Source organism: Sitophilus oryzae, unplaced genomic scaffold (genome assembly GCF_002938485.1).
Source record: "Sitophilus oryzae breed Bouriz unplaced genomic scaffold, Soryzae_2.0 scaffold_158_pilon_pilon, whole genome shotgun sequence".
NCBI lineage: Eukaryota > Metazoa > Arthropoda > Insecta > Coleoptera > Curculionidae > Sitophilus > Sitophilus oryzae.
This window is the reverse complement of record NW_022146269.1, coordinates 145,546-160,491: the sequence shown is the minus strand read 5'-3', so window position 1 is coordinate 160,491 and position 14,946 is coordinate 145,546. Positions and strand designations below refer to the sequence as shown.

Below are 14,946 nucleotides of genomic sequence, written 5' to 3'. Positions count from 1 at the left end.
TTTGAATAAATTGCCTACAATAAAAGAGAAGTTTTGCATTTTTGTCCTCTAGAGCCATATGTTCGAAGCACTGTGCGACCGGCAAAAGCGACTGCGACCGTCGTACATATAGACGGCGCCGGTGTCCACTAAAACATTTCGGCCTGTAGAGGCCAGATTCCTACCTCTACCTATCTACGATAGTCGAGTCACCGCCTTCGCCGTTTCTCGCCGGACTGGTACCGATTCAGTGCGCGTACACCTTAAGGGAGGAAGTAGAATCGGAGAACAGCGTTGCCGGTTTGTACAACCAATAGAATTACATCAAATCTTGACGGACAGCGGCTTACTTATTCTATGGTCAGCGACTTCGGCTTGCGTACATCGCGTCTAGAGATATACTTTAAAACGTAAAATTTCGAACGATTGTAAATGTAGGTTGATTTGTTTGTGTCCCAAGTCTTTGCGCCTCCCGTAAGATCAACAAAAGGGCTTTTTTGCTTGTCTTGCACTTTAGTCAATACAGAAACTTTATTCAGATACGTATTATTTTCAAATTAAGGACATTAATACAGCAGGTGCAAACAAAAACGACTAATATCTAAATTTAAAATTGTTCAAAAAATATATATACTTTTTGGAGTTTTTATCCATATTCAAAGCCATATATTCCACTGTAACCGTAATTTATACATAATAAAACTTAATTGATTTTTTATTAAGAGAAGATAAATGTTCTCTTTTTATACCTTAATTTTGGTTCTCAAACAAATGCACATTTACTAATTTTAAAAATAACATGTTTAAATTTCGATCCACCCTGTATAAAACATTTTTTACACACATTTAAAGAAACATTTTTGTCTATAAATATTAAGTCTGTAACAGCCAAGTAAACAAAAAACATCGTAAATAAATACGGTAAGTTGGGTTAGGTTTGCTCTCTCCCTCGCTTTGTAGTAGGAGAACTTTTAACTCCCTAGCAACTCCCCAGTTTCTTACTCCCTCCCACAATATTTTTCAAGAATACGGAAACTACCAGTTTTATGATTACCACGCCCACTTCTCTCGGGAGTTCTACTCCCTGAAACTGAAGAATAGGTACCCAGGTGTTAAAACATAGTAGAGCGGCGAGGAATATCGAGATACTTGTGAAATTTTATTATTTTCATTTGCTTATTGATAATTTAAAATGTTAACAGTGGCTAAAATTCTGGGCAGTAGTATCGCAAACATTAGGTTAGATGAAGTTTTCAAAAAAAATAAAACAACCTTTACGAAAGTAAAGCCACTTTGTTGCCACTTCATCTCATAACTTATCTAAAATGTACCGGTTATGGTGATTACTACCATTCTGATCCCATAAAATCTCTCTTACAAATACTAAATCTATTAATTTTTGAGAATCTATCATTTTCTACAGCGCGACAGAGCGACGAAAACAAAATTATTTGAATCGATATCGCCGCTCGATCTAACCGCTCGAGCAGATCGCTTTACTATGTTCGCAACATAGACTTAAAATAAAATATAGACTACACTATTTACATCTCAACGCGGACAGACAATATTTTTTGTACACATGTTTACTTCTGGGTACAGTCGACCGAGCCTTCCTCATCCAGCCTATGTTGTCACGTCTTTAATATTATCAATATTTTTTTTCTTGTTATACACATATATTGAGATATTAATACTACAGTTTAATAAAGTAGGTTTTAATATTCCAGAGATGTATTAAATAGTCCTTATACTACTAAATTATAAGTCGGATACTGTTTAAAAAGGATAAGTTCTTTACAATATGACAACACCGATTAGAGGCGAGGGAGCCTATTCATTCATTTATTACCTTGTAGTACGTGTCGCACGTGTGCGGTAAAGCTTTGTTGCCGCTATCTCCCCGGCTGTATTAACGCATTTTCTTAGCTTGTAGTGCTTAAGTGTTTATTTTATTGACTTTTTCTGTTCAAGAACTATAAAATATGGTTCGCCAGTGCCAAATTTGCAAGAAATTTGACTTAAATAATCCATTTAAGTCTTGAAACGACTTTTGACCGGTAGGCAACTCTCAATTTACCCATTGGGAGTCAGTGGCGTTGTTGTAGAAAGGCGCTTATTTAGATAATATTTTAGTAAAATGTAAAATCTGAATTTTTTCTCTTACATTACATTATTTACTTACTTACATTGTAACAAAATCATAATTATAACCCTGTTAATAATTAATAATGTTTTTATTAAAAATATATTCCGGTTTATTCTAAAATTATCTTCAGAATCTAAAATAACATACAAGAATTTTAAAATGATATTACATTATGAAACAATATTTTTTAATATACCGGGTCATCTCAAAAGTGGCTCACCCCTATAACTTTTGTATTTTTTCAGATAAAAATAACAGATTTGTAAGGGTGACTCATTAGCATATTTGGAAAAAGCATTTTTTTATGAATATATTGATACCACACACTTGGTATTTCGAGTCAAATTGTTGTTATGAACCGCGTGTTACAATTACAATTAAACCATATGCGAGAATGTCAAAAGTTGACATATGATGTGTCATTCTATTCAGAGTGTCATTTTCTATCGAATAAAGTAGAAATATACCAAGGGTGCCGTTTAAAAATTAAAAGTTATAGTCATTTCCGGTGAAACAGGAAGTGACCAAAAACAATTGAATGCGTCAATCAATCCTAATTTGTCATGTACTAACATACTAAATCTTATTTTCTTATTTGAAAATATAAAAAAATTATGGGGCTGAGCCACTTTTGGGACGCACCCGGTATAATAAAGACAGTACCGAGTTAAATAAATGTAGTTTTCATTTTATCCACTTCCTACCACCTTCCTTGCTTTAATGGAACAGATTTATGTTTTCTCTAATTTACATAAGACATCACTTAACCAGAAAAAAAATTACAACAATCATATTTTTTTTTTCTCTCCTGTCGCCGATTCTATTATATCTGTGTATTAGGGGTTGTAAATGTTTGACTAAAATTAATAATTTATTATTAATTTCAAAAATTACGTAATTTCGATTATAAAATTTCTTCTATAACGTGTATTTTATTATTTTTATCCTTTTGGACTCTAAGACGACTTTTTCTAAACTTTTATTTAAAACCTCTCCTAAATCTTAATAAAATATAAAAAAGTTTAAATACGATATATTTTTAATTTAATTATAGCTTCATTAAAACAAAAAATTACCCGGCTATGATACGGAGAGTTCAGGTGTACTTGAGAAACAAAAGACAGTGTTGTGTTTCTCGGCAGAGTCGTCAGGGAACGACCGTTACGACAGAGACAACCTATCTATCGCTCGTGTCGCACTCGTTATAACCTAAAACAATAACACAACAATAACAAGACAGTGTCTGACCGCATGTTCCAGCTATTTATGAGCGACACGCTTAGCCGCTAAGCGATTTATCGCTGGACGACTTTTTTGGTATGGCCACTGCAATGAAATTTAATGTGTTTGAAATATTTGTTTGTCGTTTAGTCGTCCACGATATATCGCTCGCGATAAATCGCTCGCAAGCGTGCCCGCAGCCTTAGTCAGCACAGCACCGAATATGTCCATGTTTGGCAACAATTAATTTAAAAATCGCGCCCTCGATGACGTAACTAAAAGTTTATTTGATATGAACCGTATATAGGTAATAGGATTTAAAATTATATTTTTTTGTTATTTTTTAAATTAAAAGTATCCAAATGAATAAAATACGGTTCACCATAAACCATCTTTTTCATATAATACAGATTTAAAATATAAACAAATATCTTCTAAACTTTTGGTAGTTGTGTATCTTGAAAAAAAACGAAAATAGAGAAGAAATCCCATTTTTATTCTATCTTTTGTATTTATAGGAAGACCGCCATGGTTTTGGATGGCCGGTTTTTTCAACCCTCAGGGCTTCTTAACCGCCATGAAGCAAGAAGTAGCGAGAGCTCATAAAGGCTGGGCTCTAGATCAAGTCAGTCTCCATAACGAGGTTACCAAAAATATGAAAGAAGAGATATTTAGTGCACCACCGGTATTTTGTGAAATTTTGTACTATGTTCTGGTGTCTTAAAATCGATCTTGTTAATATTTTTAGGAAGGTGTATTGGTTTACGGACTATATCTAGACGGAGCCGGTTGGGATCGAAGGCACGTTAGATTGACAGAATCGACGAACAAAGTTCTTTACACGATGATACCCGTCGTTCATATATTTGCGATTTATTCGACTGATCCGAAACCAGCAACATTGTATACGGTAAAATATTTGTCTTATAACTCTTGTCTATACATTTGTGGCGGATTTTATTGTGAAGAAAATCTACAAAATAAAAGTTATTCTTGAAGTGAAACTTCTTTACGCGCGATAGAAGTAAAAATGACACACGGTCTTGAATGACGGCCATGAGAAGGCCGTGATGCAGGAGCTACAGAGAGGAAAAGTGGTAACGGCAGTGTTGCCACAGCCACCCCATTCGGGGTAGATCTACCCCTTTATAAAACAATTTAACTCCGCTATCTCGTGATCATCTACCCCGATGAAAAATAAGCTTAACGATATGTGCCATACACGGCTAAGAAAATCACTATATTAAACTCGATACTGTACCAATCTTGATGTGTAATCAAGTGTAATCAATGAATATACTCTGGTTGTGTGCTAGGAAGTACATTTTCATGCATCTTTTCATCGATAGGTAAAGCATAATAATTCATCGATAGGCAGGGCCGGCGGAGGGGCCGGGCGACTCGAGCGACCGCCCGGGGCGCCGCATGTGAGGGGCACCACGCCAGCAACTAAAATATTTAAAAAAAATTGTTCGTGATACTTATAACTGGAAAGCTATCAACTTTTTGTAAATAACCTTTCTTTATATAATTCTTGTTTTTATAAAATTTCTCTAAACAAACCCAAGTAGCATCTATATGACTTCGAACTAAATCTGACCTGAAGCGACGTCAGACTTTGTGCAAATTTAGGTCGTGTGCTGGTGATACGACCGGTGACGGCGCTTTCCTATTAAAAGCGACGTCGTTGGATCCAAGTCGGTAAATCCAACGATCTGTCGACGTACAAAATAACAACGTACCATTTTTATTAATTTCCCAACGTCCTTCCCACGTTGACTTGCACGACGTACATATACTTGAACTAGCCCGACGTCTACCCGTTGTCCGAATAGGATACGTCTCACTGATAATCTCTAAAGTAATGTCCAATTATATTTTGTTATATTTTATGTTCATATTTATAACCTAATTTACGTACGTAGTAAATACAACACATTAAGTAGCATTTGCGGCCTAATGAACATCAAGGCATTTAGACATTCATCTACATTTTACAGAAAGAGGTCGAGGCTTTTACAAAATAATAATAGTAGTAGTGATGGCAAGAGCCTCCACCCACGAATGCTTTTTATCCGGAAGAGATGCTGCATTACACTGGTGCATCTTAATTTTATTTTTAGCTTAGGAAACCAGCAGACCCCATCCTCCTCCCTCATGTGAGGTACTGGTTCCAATTCTTTTAAATTTTGTATATATACTATCTTAAAAAAGTGGCTACCCATTTTTTTAAGGAGAAAACAAAAAATAAAATATAGTTGCACAAATCCACAAATCACTGATACGCAAAGTGAGGTTACGTGGCGTACGTTGGAATTATATACGTCATAATACGATTGCCGGTTGTCCGGTTTGATGACTTCGGTCGTGTGAGACGACTAATGTTGGAGACCCGGTCGGAATAGGTATATTGGTAGTTCATATTAAGTCGGACACAGAAATCCGCCATTCTTAACAAGTATCCGATTGTCAGCCATTTTTATATTCACATTCCGATTTATAGTAAAATAATATTGATAAAGTTGAGTTTGGGGGGAACTACAGTACAGTTTTATGATTAAACCAGCTAGAAAATAAAAAAAAAATATTTTGCGAGTTACTTTTTTATAGATGTTTTTATTTCATAAATCTACCTAATTTTGAAGGCGCTCGTTGTTTTCCGGAGTATTTTAATCAGGTATATCAAAAAAGTGACTTCCGTTGACAAAACTGATGTTTGGATTAATGATTCAGAATTATTATAATATGAAATTAGGTAGGCACTTATAGTTATATTCGAGGAGTGATTATGAATCCATTTGTAATTAGGTAGTTTGGTTAGGTTTTTATGTATTCTTGGTAGCGAATATGAAACCAAACGTAACGTAAGTGCTTAGCGACGAATTTTAAGTGACTAAAATCCAACGTAATATGACGTTGGTAATTGGTAGAACTACATACCCTATTAGGTCAGATACCGACGCCGAGGCGACCCGAATCTGTATTCCCCATTTAGGTGCAAATAAGGGTCGTCAGGCGGTCGAACCGACGTTGGTACACGACGTCGGATTTATTGAACGCGACGTATACCCGACGTTAGATAACGTCCAAATGCTACTTGGGAACTGTTTTGGGTCTAGAGCCAGCAAAATTGACAGTTTTAGACTGACCGCTCAAAATTGCACGTTGTCTACTACCCGCACGCTTTATTTGTTAATGGCTGATCTGCCCTAAAATTATATGAGACATATAACTTAATACAATATTCATTCGCAAGAAGCTAAATAGGATCCCGATATCCTTATTATCAAAAAATACTTGTAAGTTTGCCTCATTAATTTATTAACAGTATAGTGGGAAAAATATCAATCTTTTGGTGATTTTGATTGTTCTGGATTGAATATGTAGTAATACATGGTGAATGGTAGCAGAATCATAGAAATTTTTCATTAAAGCAAGACAAATGAATGCATCACAAATCTCAAACACTGGTTGATCCTCATTTTTAAGTCGACAAAACTGTATCTGATCATACCAATACTGATTCTGCACGAAATAATTGATTGTGAAAAAGAAAAGAAATTTTTCTTAAATTCTTATAGAGAAATAATGCAATAATTGCTTGCACCTAAATAGTAATGTTTTCAAAGATCACTTATACTTATCATTTATATACCGGGTGCGTCTCAAGACTGGCTCACTCCTATAACTTGTTTATTTTTTCAAATGAAAAAACGAGATTTGGTATATTAGTATACGACATAAATTAGGATTAATTGTCGTATTCAATTGTTTTTGATCACTTCTTCTTTCCCGGAAATTAATAAAACTTTTGATTTTTAAATGTCAACCTCGGTATATTTCTACTTTATGCGATAGAAAATGACAATCTGAATAAAATGACATATCATATGTCAACTTTTTCGCATATGGTTTATTTGAAATTGTAACGTACGGTTCATGACCATAATTTGACTCGAAATATCAAGTGTGTGGTACAAAATTTTTCCTAAAAAATTCTTTTTCCAAATATGCAAATAACCCACTTGTTCCATTTAAAAAAATTGGCATATGATTAAAAATACGACACGAAAAACATTAGACGATCAAATATATTTTTCCAAGGCTCTTTGTTTAAAAATTAGTGTTTTTAACACTACCATGACACTCTAGATTGAAATTTAAAATACGATTTTTTAGCAAAAATGTCAAAAGTTGTCATATGATATGTCATTCTACTCAGAGTGTCATTTTCTATCGAATAAACCAGAAATATACCGACGGTGCCATTTAAAAATCAATAGTTTTTCGTTGAAACAGGAAGTGACCAAAAACAATTGAATACGTCAATCAATCCTAATTTATGTCATATACTAACATACCAAATTTCGTTTTTATCTATAAAAATAAAAGAGTTATAGGGGTGAGTCACTTTCAAGATGCACCCGGTATAGAAAAAACAACAACCGCGGACTAAGATTGAACGAAGAGAAGAATTTTGAAGTACTTTTAAGTGAAATTTTATTGTTAAAGTAGCATAAATATGCTTAGTTGTTATGTTAACATGTTAACTATTGTTTCGAGATAATAAGCAAAAACTGTTTTACAAATTTACAAAAAACGTGTCCATTGCATTGAGTGGAATCATTGTTTTGTCTCTTGTTTTTCTAGAAATAAAAAAAATATTATTTAAACAAACTAATATTTAATTTTTAAACAGAAAAAACAAACCCAAAAATAATTTGGATAAGGCGGGTTTGGTTGCAGTTTGATGCATATTGGCTATGAAATGAAGCACGCTGTCATTTTATATGTAAATTTTTATGGGAAATGTCATCGATCGTCATTTCCTAGCCAGCTGGAGGCCGTTTTTTTTCGAGCATTCTGTATTTAGAATTAACCAAGAAAGCAACCCCAATATGGAAGCACTAAACACAATACCTCAGTATAACAGCCTCGATATATTAGACATCCCAATAACAGAACAGGAAATAGAGACCTCCATAAGACAGCTTAAGAACAACAAATCGGCTGGCTGTGACGCGATTCCGGCGGAAATCTATAAGTGTGCAAGTAAAGAACTTATTGGCCATCTTAAGGCTCTCTTCGATGTCGTATGGGAGAGCGGAGAGGTACCTCAGGACTTTCGCAACGCGAATATAGTGAATATATTTAAGAACAAAGGAAGTGCATCAGACTGCGGAAATTACCGGGGAATTTCACTATTGGCTATCGGCGGCAAAATTCCTGCCAAAATAATGTCAAATCGCTTGGACCCATATATAGAAAAAATCCTTCCAGAATCGCAAACGGGTTTTCGTACCAACCGCGGTACCGTCGATTCTATATTTTCCATCCGTCAACTACAAGGAAAAGTAAGAGAGCAGCAGTCTAAACTTTACGTTACGAATCTGTGAACAGAGATGCGCTTTGGGCAATTATGAAAAAGTTCGGAGTACCCAACAAATTTCTTACAGTGTGTAAAAGCCTCCATAACAACAACAAGTCAAGAGTGTCACATCATGGATCACTGAGCGACCCATTCCTAACAAATACAGGAGTTAGGCAGGGATGTGTCTTAGCGCCTCTCCTATTCAACATATTCATGGCAGCGCTCTCCATTATAGTGGACAGCAAACTGCAGGAGAGAAGATTGGGCATTAGATACAGATACGACGGCGGTCTGTTCAACATAAAAAGACTCAGGGCAAAAACATGTACAAAATTCATCACAGAACTTCAATACGCTGACGACTGCGCTCTAGTTGCAAACACGGTACAACAATTACAAGAAATGTTGAACACATATACCTGGGCATTCGAGTCTTTAGGCCTTAAGCTATTGAAGTCATGGTTACAAAATCCCGCTTAAGATGGGCTGGTCACGTACAGTACGTCTGTCCGTTCGGTAGCTACTGGGTATCCGTGAGAGGGGAAACGATATTCTCTCCATGTTTTTCGTAAAAAATTAGACGACGCGTCCCATCAATAAAAATTTGAGAAATTTGCAAGTAGCCAATAAAATGAGTGGGCGGAGCGATTTGCGGTGACGTGCTCGTCAAGCTTAAAAGCATAAAATATATTGTTGTTTATTTAAATGTTTTTTGTCCGCATTCCTTTCATAGACACAGATCCAGCAGACGTACTGTATGCAGAATGCAAGAAAACCGCATACCAAAATCTCTGCTTTACGGTGAGCTTGTAGACGGTAAGAGGAGGCCGGGTGGACAACTCAAAAGGTACAAGGACATTTTCCACGAAAACTTAAAGGGAATTAATGTGCAGAATGAGTGGGAAGTAGCAGCTCACAATAGAACTCAATGGAAAAGAGTTGTAAACTCAGTTAACAGCGACAACCAAAAAGTAAAGAGGCAACAAAGCAATGAGATTTTTGAATGTCCGGAGTGCGGTAGGCAGATAACATCACGTATCGGGCTTTTCAGTCACAGAAAAGCTCATGAAAGAAAACGCCTTGCGTGACCATCTTCTTTATGTGTGTCGAATACTCGTCAGCGAGTAGCGGCTGTATGTATGTATTCTGTATTTGCATCCTAACTTGATTTATTAAATATACTATTTTATTAAAATTAAGTAAGGATTTGAAAAGACGTCAGACGTAATATTATACTTGTGTAAAAAGCTTATGAAAAAATGCGGGGTTTGTAACAATAATGGAGATAAGAAGCAAATATAAGTGGATAAAACGGATTTTGCTGCAGTAACGTAATTTGTTGTGATTTTTATATAGGAATAGGCGACTTTTACTGCAGGTTGGGATTATGTTTATGTAGATTTCAGGGTCCAGTATTAATATGTGTCATTAGGTCATCTTTTTTAAAAAATGGATAAGGCGGGTTTTGCAACTTGACACCTCATATATTTATTATAATACTGGACAATTAAAGTATTACTATAACGAACTTATTTTCCAAGTTTTACAAATGACTATCAGCTTATTTATTTTTGAGCTATTAGTTGTTTTAAGAAAACTGATCTGGATATAGTGATGGGCAAAATTGTTATTTTTAGATAACAGTTGAAACTGTTATAGTTTTTTATAAAAAGCAGCTTAAAATAACAGCTTAAAAATAACAGGTTTCTTTATTTTATTGCTAAATATCTGAAAGAGTATGAGGCGGTCACCGCCAGGCGTACTAACGCAGTTGCAAGTTGCAACAATGACGTGCTCGGTGGTAGTATTTCCAGGGTGTCAAAAAATTTCTAAATATCGATTGTTATCTAAAATACCTCTCTAAAAACGGTGGTTGTTTACAAATAAGCGCTGTTTACAAATTGCGAAATAAAAAAAGCCAAAATGCCGCCACTCGTCTATACCTATATATTCCGATCTACCCTACCTACGCCCTGCCCCTCGATCCGCCTGAATTGCATAGCAGTGTACAGGGTGCATCTCACTCGACGGGCGAGAAGCTCTTAGTTATGATTTTACCATTTGCGTTAAAAAAAGCAATATAAAAAAATGTGTAGTATATTCTTTATAAGTAAACTAACTACACACTAGAGTTCGAATTAATTTTACACTTAAATTTCCAAAGGAGAATTTCTACTTATAGGTATTTATTCTGAAAATCTTTCAGAATAAATAAATACCTAAATATTGAAACTTAACTAAATAACTAAGTACTGAAACATATAGCGCCATAATATCTCGACCTCCGCCCGTTATGCTCGTAACAGGTTGAAAAACAATGTATCTAAAACAACTGATGCGTTATTCTCCAACCTGTTTCGAACCTCCATCAACAATCGACCGATGCAGCAGCGTTCCTTTCCCACTCCGATTATCTCGACCGCCGCCTGTTATGCTCGTAACAGGTTAAGAAACAATGTATCTAAAATGACTGCTTATTTTCTATACGTTATTCTTCAACCCGTTGCGAGCCTCCATCGACAATCGACCGAGGCGTTATGCCCGCAACTCTTTCAAAAAAGCTGCTTCTTTTATATCCTATTATTTTTAAGCTGTTGCAAGCCGAACACGACCATCGACCGATGCAGCCACGTTCGCCGCGCCGTAGCGCATTCCCCACTCCGTTGTCCGTTGTATCTCGCCGCCTGTATCGATGGTTGTCGAAATAACATGTTTTCCATCTATACTAGTTGTTTTTTGGAATTGTGCTTCGAGCAGCATCGAATTCCGTGGCGGTGCAGAGCGCCGACTGCGTTTCACGAACGGTCGATCTCTACGTGTCGTTATTTTATATCTGTTTTTTTTAGAAAAAGTAACGGTGGCGTTATGTTATTTCTAAATAATTGTTATAAAATAACAGGTAGTTAAATAACAACCCATCACTATCTGGATATATACAAGTAATTTATTTATTTTTTGTTAAATCTGTTATCAACGATGATTTAAGTCTTTCAGAACTTTTTTATTCACACAGTTAAAAGTAAATATTATTTCGTTGTAGTGTCCAGTGTACAAGAAAGCTAGACGAACAGGTCTTAATTTTATAACTACCCTGTGGTTGCAAACGGTGAAACCGCCAGAGCACTGGTGCTTGAGAGGAGTAGCTTTTCTTTGCGATGTTCAGTAAATCGAAGTATTAGTGAAATTAATTTAATTTGTTGATTAATGTAATAAATAAATAAATATTAAAAATATACATGTTATTTTATTTTGAATAGGAACCATACTACAATAAATAAACTACCAATATTGAGGATATTTTGTGATCCAGCGGACGAGATTCTGAAATCTAATGGTATTGAGTTTTCTTGAGTACCAATTTGAACCGTAGTAATCATATCCTGGTTTAAAGCTGAAATAGTATGTCAGATATTTTAGTCAGTTTATACAGTGTTTTTCTAAAATAAGTGCAAATTGTTTAACTGGATTGACTCCAGAAACACGTCTATACATTTTTGTCGCTAAGCATTGTGTATTCATTTAGATTTTTTTCTATATTTTAAAACTGTTTTTAGAGCTACACGTTATTTTAAGATTTTCTTAGTCAGTATGAAGATTCAGTCAAATTTTTTAGTCAGTATACGGAGAGCTTGCCATATTATTATTGATTTACTGCCAAGCGACTGCCAATGACGGCAAACAAGACTGCCTATGTCTGTCATATAACGATTTAGAATTAGAATTTAGAATGAGTGGGAGGGGGGTTAATCACTGCGACGTTACAGATCTATTGTGTCCCCCTTTCTTGAGTTACAACTCATCATACAGTCCCAGGGCTTTGACAAAATCCAGTATCTGGGACGGTTTTACAGAGGGTAGTTCTCCATCTCCAATATCAGTTGTACCAAAGTTCACGGCACGAATGGTCGTCGTCTCGGCGCACTCAGTGATGAGGTGTTCTGGTGTTTCCCCATTTTCCCCATAGAATCTTCATTCGCCGTTTCTTCTTAGTTTCAATTTACTGAGCTGTTCATTGAGGAGAGAGTGTCCTGTTAAAAACCCCGTGACAATCCGAAGATTGTTCTTACTTAAATCCAGGAAGATATTTGATTTTTCTTGGTCGTAAGTCCTCAGAAACTTCTTCAAGTGTTTTAGACCGTTGCAAGATTCCCATTCCAGGTTGCGGATGGAGTCTTCCAAGTTCTTGAGTTCCGCTAATTGGTTAATTGGTTACCACTTGGTAAGCAGAACGGTTCTGGTCCAGTTAGTGGAGTGTTCGCTTCTTTTCTAGCTAGATCATTTGCCTTTTCATTGCTTTCTATCCCTTGGTGAGCAGGCACCCAGAGCAGGAGGACTTTGTTTCCTTTGCCTAATTTATTCAGCTTCTTTTTTCTTTGACCGATTTCGCATTGATTGATACTGAATTGATCGCTTTTAACGCTGCTTGACTATCAGATAAGAGTCATATAACGATAGTCGACTACCGTAAGACTGATGCCAACTACTGCCAAGAAAATGTACATGTAATTCCAACAGTGAGACACACCTCGGATACTCTAAAAATCGGCGGTTCTCAAAAAGTTTAAAATTAAAAGTCTTTTAGGCTTGTTTGAAAAATGAAAATGTTTGAGAATTTGAATGTTGGAAAATATATTTTTTATCTACCAACCTTTGAAAATTACATTTGCACACAAACATATTTGCACTTATTTAAAAAATACCCTGTCTATTGTATAAACTTACTTGCTCCTGGCGATGCAAATCTCAATATGGGACTGGGTTTCGACCAGCCATATCGATTCCTCGATACCAACAGTACTTCATATATTGTCTTTTCTTTTAGACCTTTTAAAGTAAAGCTTTTGGAGTATACCGGTCCGGAATTGTGTTCCGTTGGAATAGTCAGTTTGGTCCAATCGGGTCGATTTAAACCTCTTCCAGTTCTGTACGGTCGAAACCAGAGGGAATATTCTATTATAGGGGTATAACTGTCAACTTCCCAAATAAGAGTGTATGTAGTTTTATCTGAATCTAGATTATTATCGGCTCTTTTAAATACTCCTGGATTGGGCACACCTAGAGAAGGGAAACATTTTCGTTATATTTTGGACATAATATTCTATTCATTTGATAATCTTAATCTTAAAAGTGGAAAAAAAACAACGATACTAACATACCAAATCGTTTTTTAACTGTTAACGAAAAAATGTTAACATGCATTATGACAAATTATGATTTTTCCAACTAGTTTCGTATACCGGGAAATATCGCAAGTTTAAAATCAAATATCCAATTATATGTTTATTATTATGTTTATAAAAATATCCAACTATAAAAATTTGTATCAAGTTAAGATTATTTACAGGTGTACTGCCTTTTAGGAAAAAATCACCCCTTGGCTCTCTCGGGTTGCCTGCCAATTTGCCTATTTTAAATACAGCACCCTCTTCATATTTGGATTGACATTTTATTTTTTTTTGTATAATACATTTTGTGTATAAAGACACGGAAATAATTTGTCAGAACTTAAATTAACAGTGACATTATTGCGAATTCCAGAAAATTACTATTAAATTATAGTTAGTCTTGCAAGGTAACGGAAGCTCCACTATTAACTAATATTTCAAACAAGGATATACCGTATGATCGAAAAAAAAATGGCGTCCAGTTGGCTTGGAAATGACTATCGATGACATTTCCCATATAATTTTACATATAAAATGACAGCGATCTTCATTTCATAGCTATCGTTGACGCCGTTTTTATTCGATCATACGGTATTAGCAATGATAGAAAACCCCAATACAATAGAAATTGTTATATATCCGTTTAATACACAAGCTGCTGAACGATGTGTTAAACTTGTTACCGAAGCTTCTATGGCGGTCTGTGGGGAGGACAACAGGGATGGGTTTATTCAATGATATCTAAATAAAGTAGACCCAGCATTTCATTCATAAAAAGGAAAAAATCAGAATCAGACATTCGTTTTTTGTTGTATGCAAGTGGGAAAAAGACGGGCTGATCGCAGACATGAACGATTCCCGAGAGAATGGCAACGCTGTTCAGACATCTTGAAAATGTGAGCCAGTGGCGTAGTTACTTTGATTGTAATATATAATTTAATATTATATTCGCATAAATATGATTTTTGGATACGATATATTGTTGTGCTCGATGGCTCTTCAAATTTTGAAAATGACGACTTCTATACTCCAATAACTCCAATATCTTGAAAATATCTAAC

The 14,946-nt window shown here is 35.4% G+C and overlaps 2 protein-coding genes across 7 annotated transcripts in view; one reads left to right on the top strand and one right to left on the bottom strand.

The window, feature by feature from the left end:
* The window catches only part of LOC115879908 (dynein heavy chain 8, axonemal), a 145,373-nt gene extending 133,482 nt beyond the window's left edge, over nucleotides 1-11,891 (top strand). The window contains exons 63-65 of one of the 2 annotated variants that reach the window (XM_030896955.1): nucleotides 3,868-4,034; nucleotides 4,098-4,259; nucleotides 11,761-11,891. In XM_030896955.1, coding sequence (XP_030752815.1) covers nucleotides 3,868-4,034; nucleotides 4,098-4,259; nucleotides 11,761-11,886 — 455 coding nt within the window. In that variant the 3' untranslated portion in view covers nucleotides 11,887-11,891. Of the gene's footprint in view, nucleotides 1-3,867; nucleotides 4,035-4,097; nucleotides 4,260-11,760 lie in introns of those variants that run through there. The other variant, XR_004049777.1, reaches the window with a different exon arrangement.
* A 55-nt stretch (nucleotides 11,892-11,946) lies between these two features.
* LOC115879906 (neurotrimin-like) overlaps nucleotides 11,947-14,946 on the bottom strand; it is a 29,348-nt gene continuing 26,348 nt past the window's right edge. For all 5 annotated transcript variants that reach the window (XM_030896951.1, XM_030896954.1, XM_030896952.1 and 2 more), the window contains exons 8-9: nucleotides 13,443-13,775; nucleotides 11,947-12,111 (exon numbers count right to left, since the gene is read on the bottom strand). In XM_030896951.1, the coding sequence (XP_030752811.1) occupies nucleotides 11,960-12,111; nucleotides 13,443-13,775 (485 nt within the window). In that variant the 3' untranslated portion in view covers nucleotides 11,947-11,959. The remainder of the gene's footprint in view (nucleotides 12,112-13,442; nucleotides 13,776-14,946) is intronic.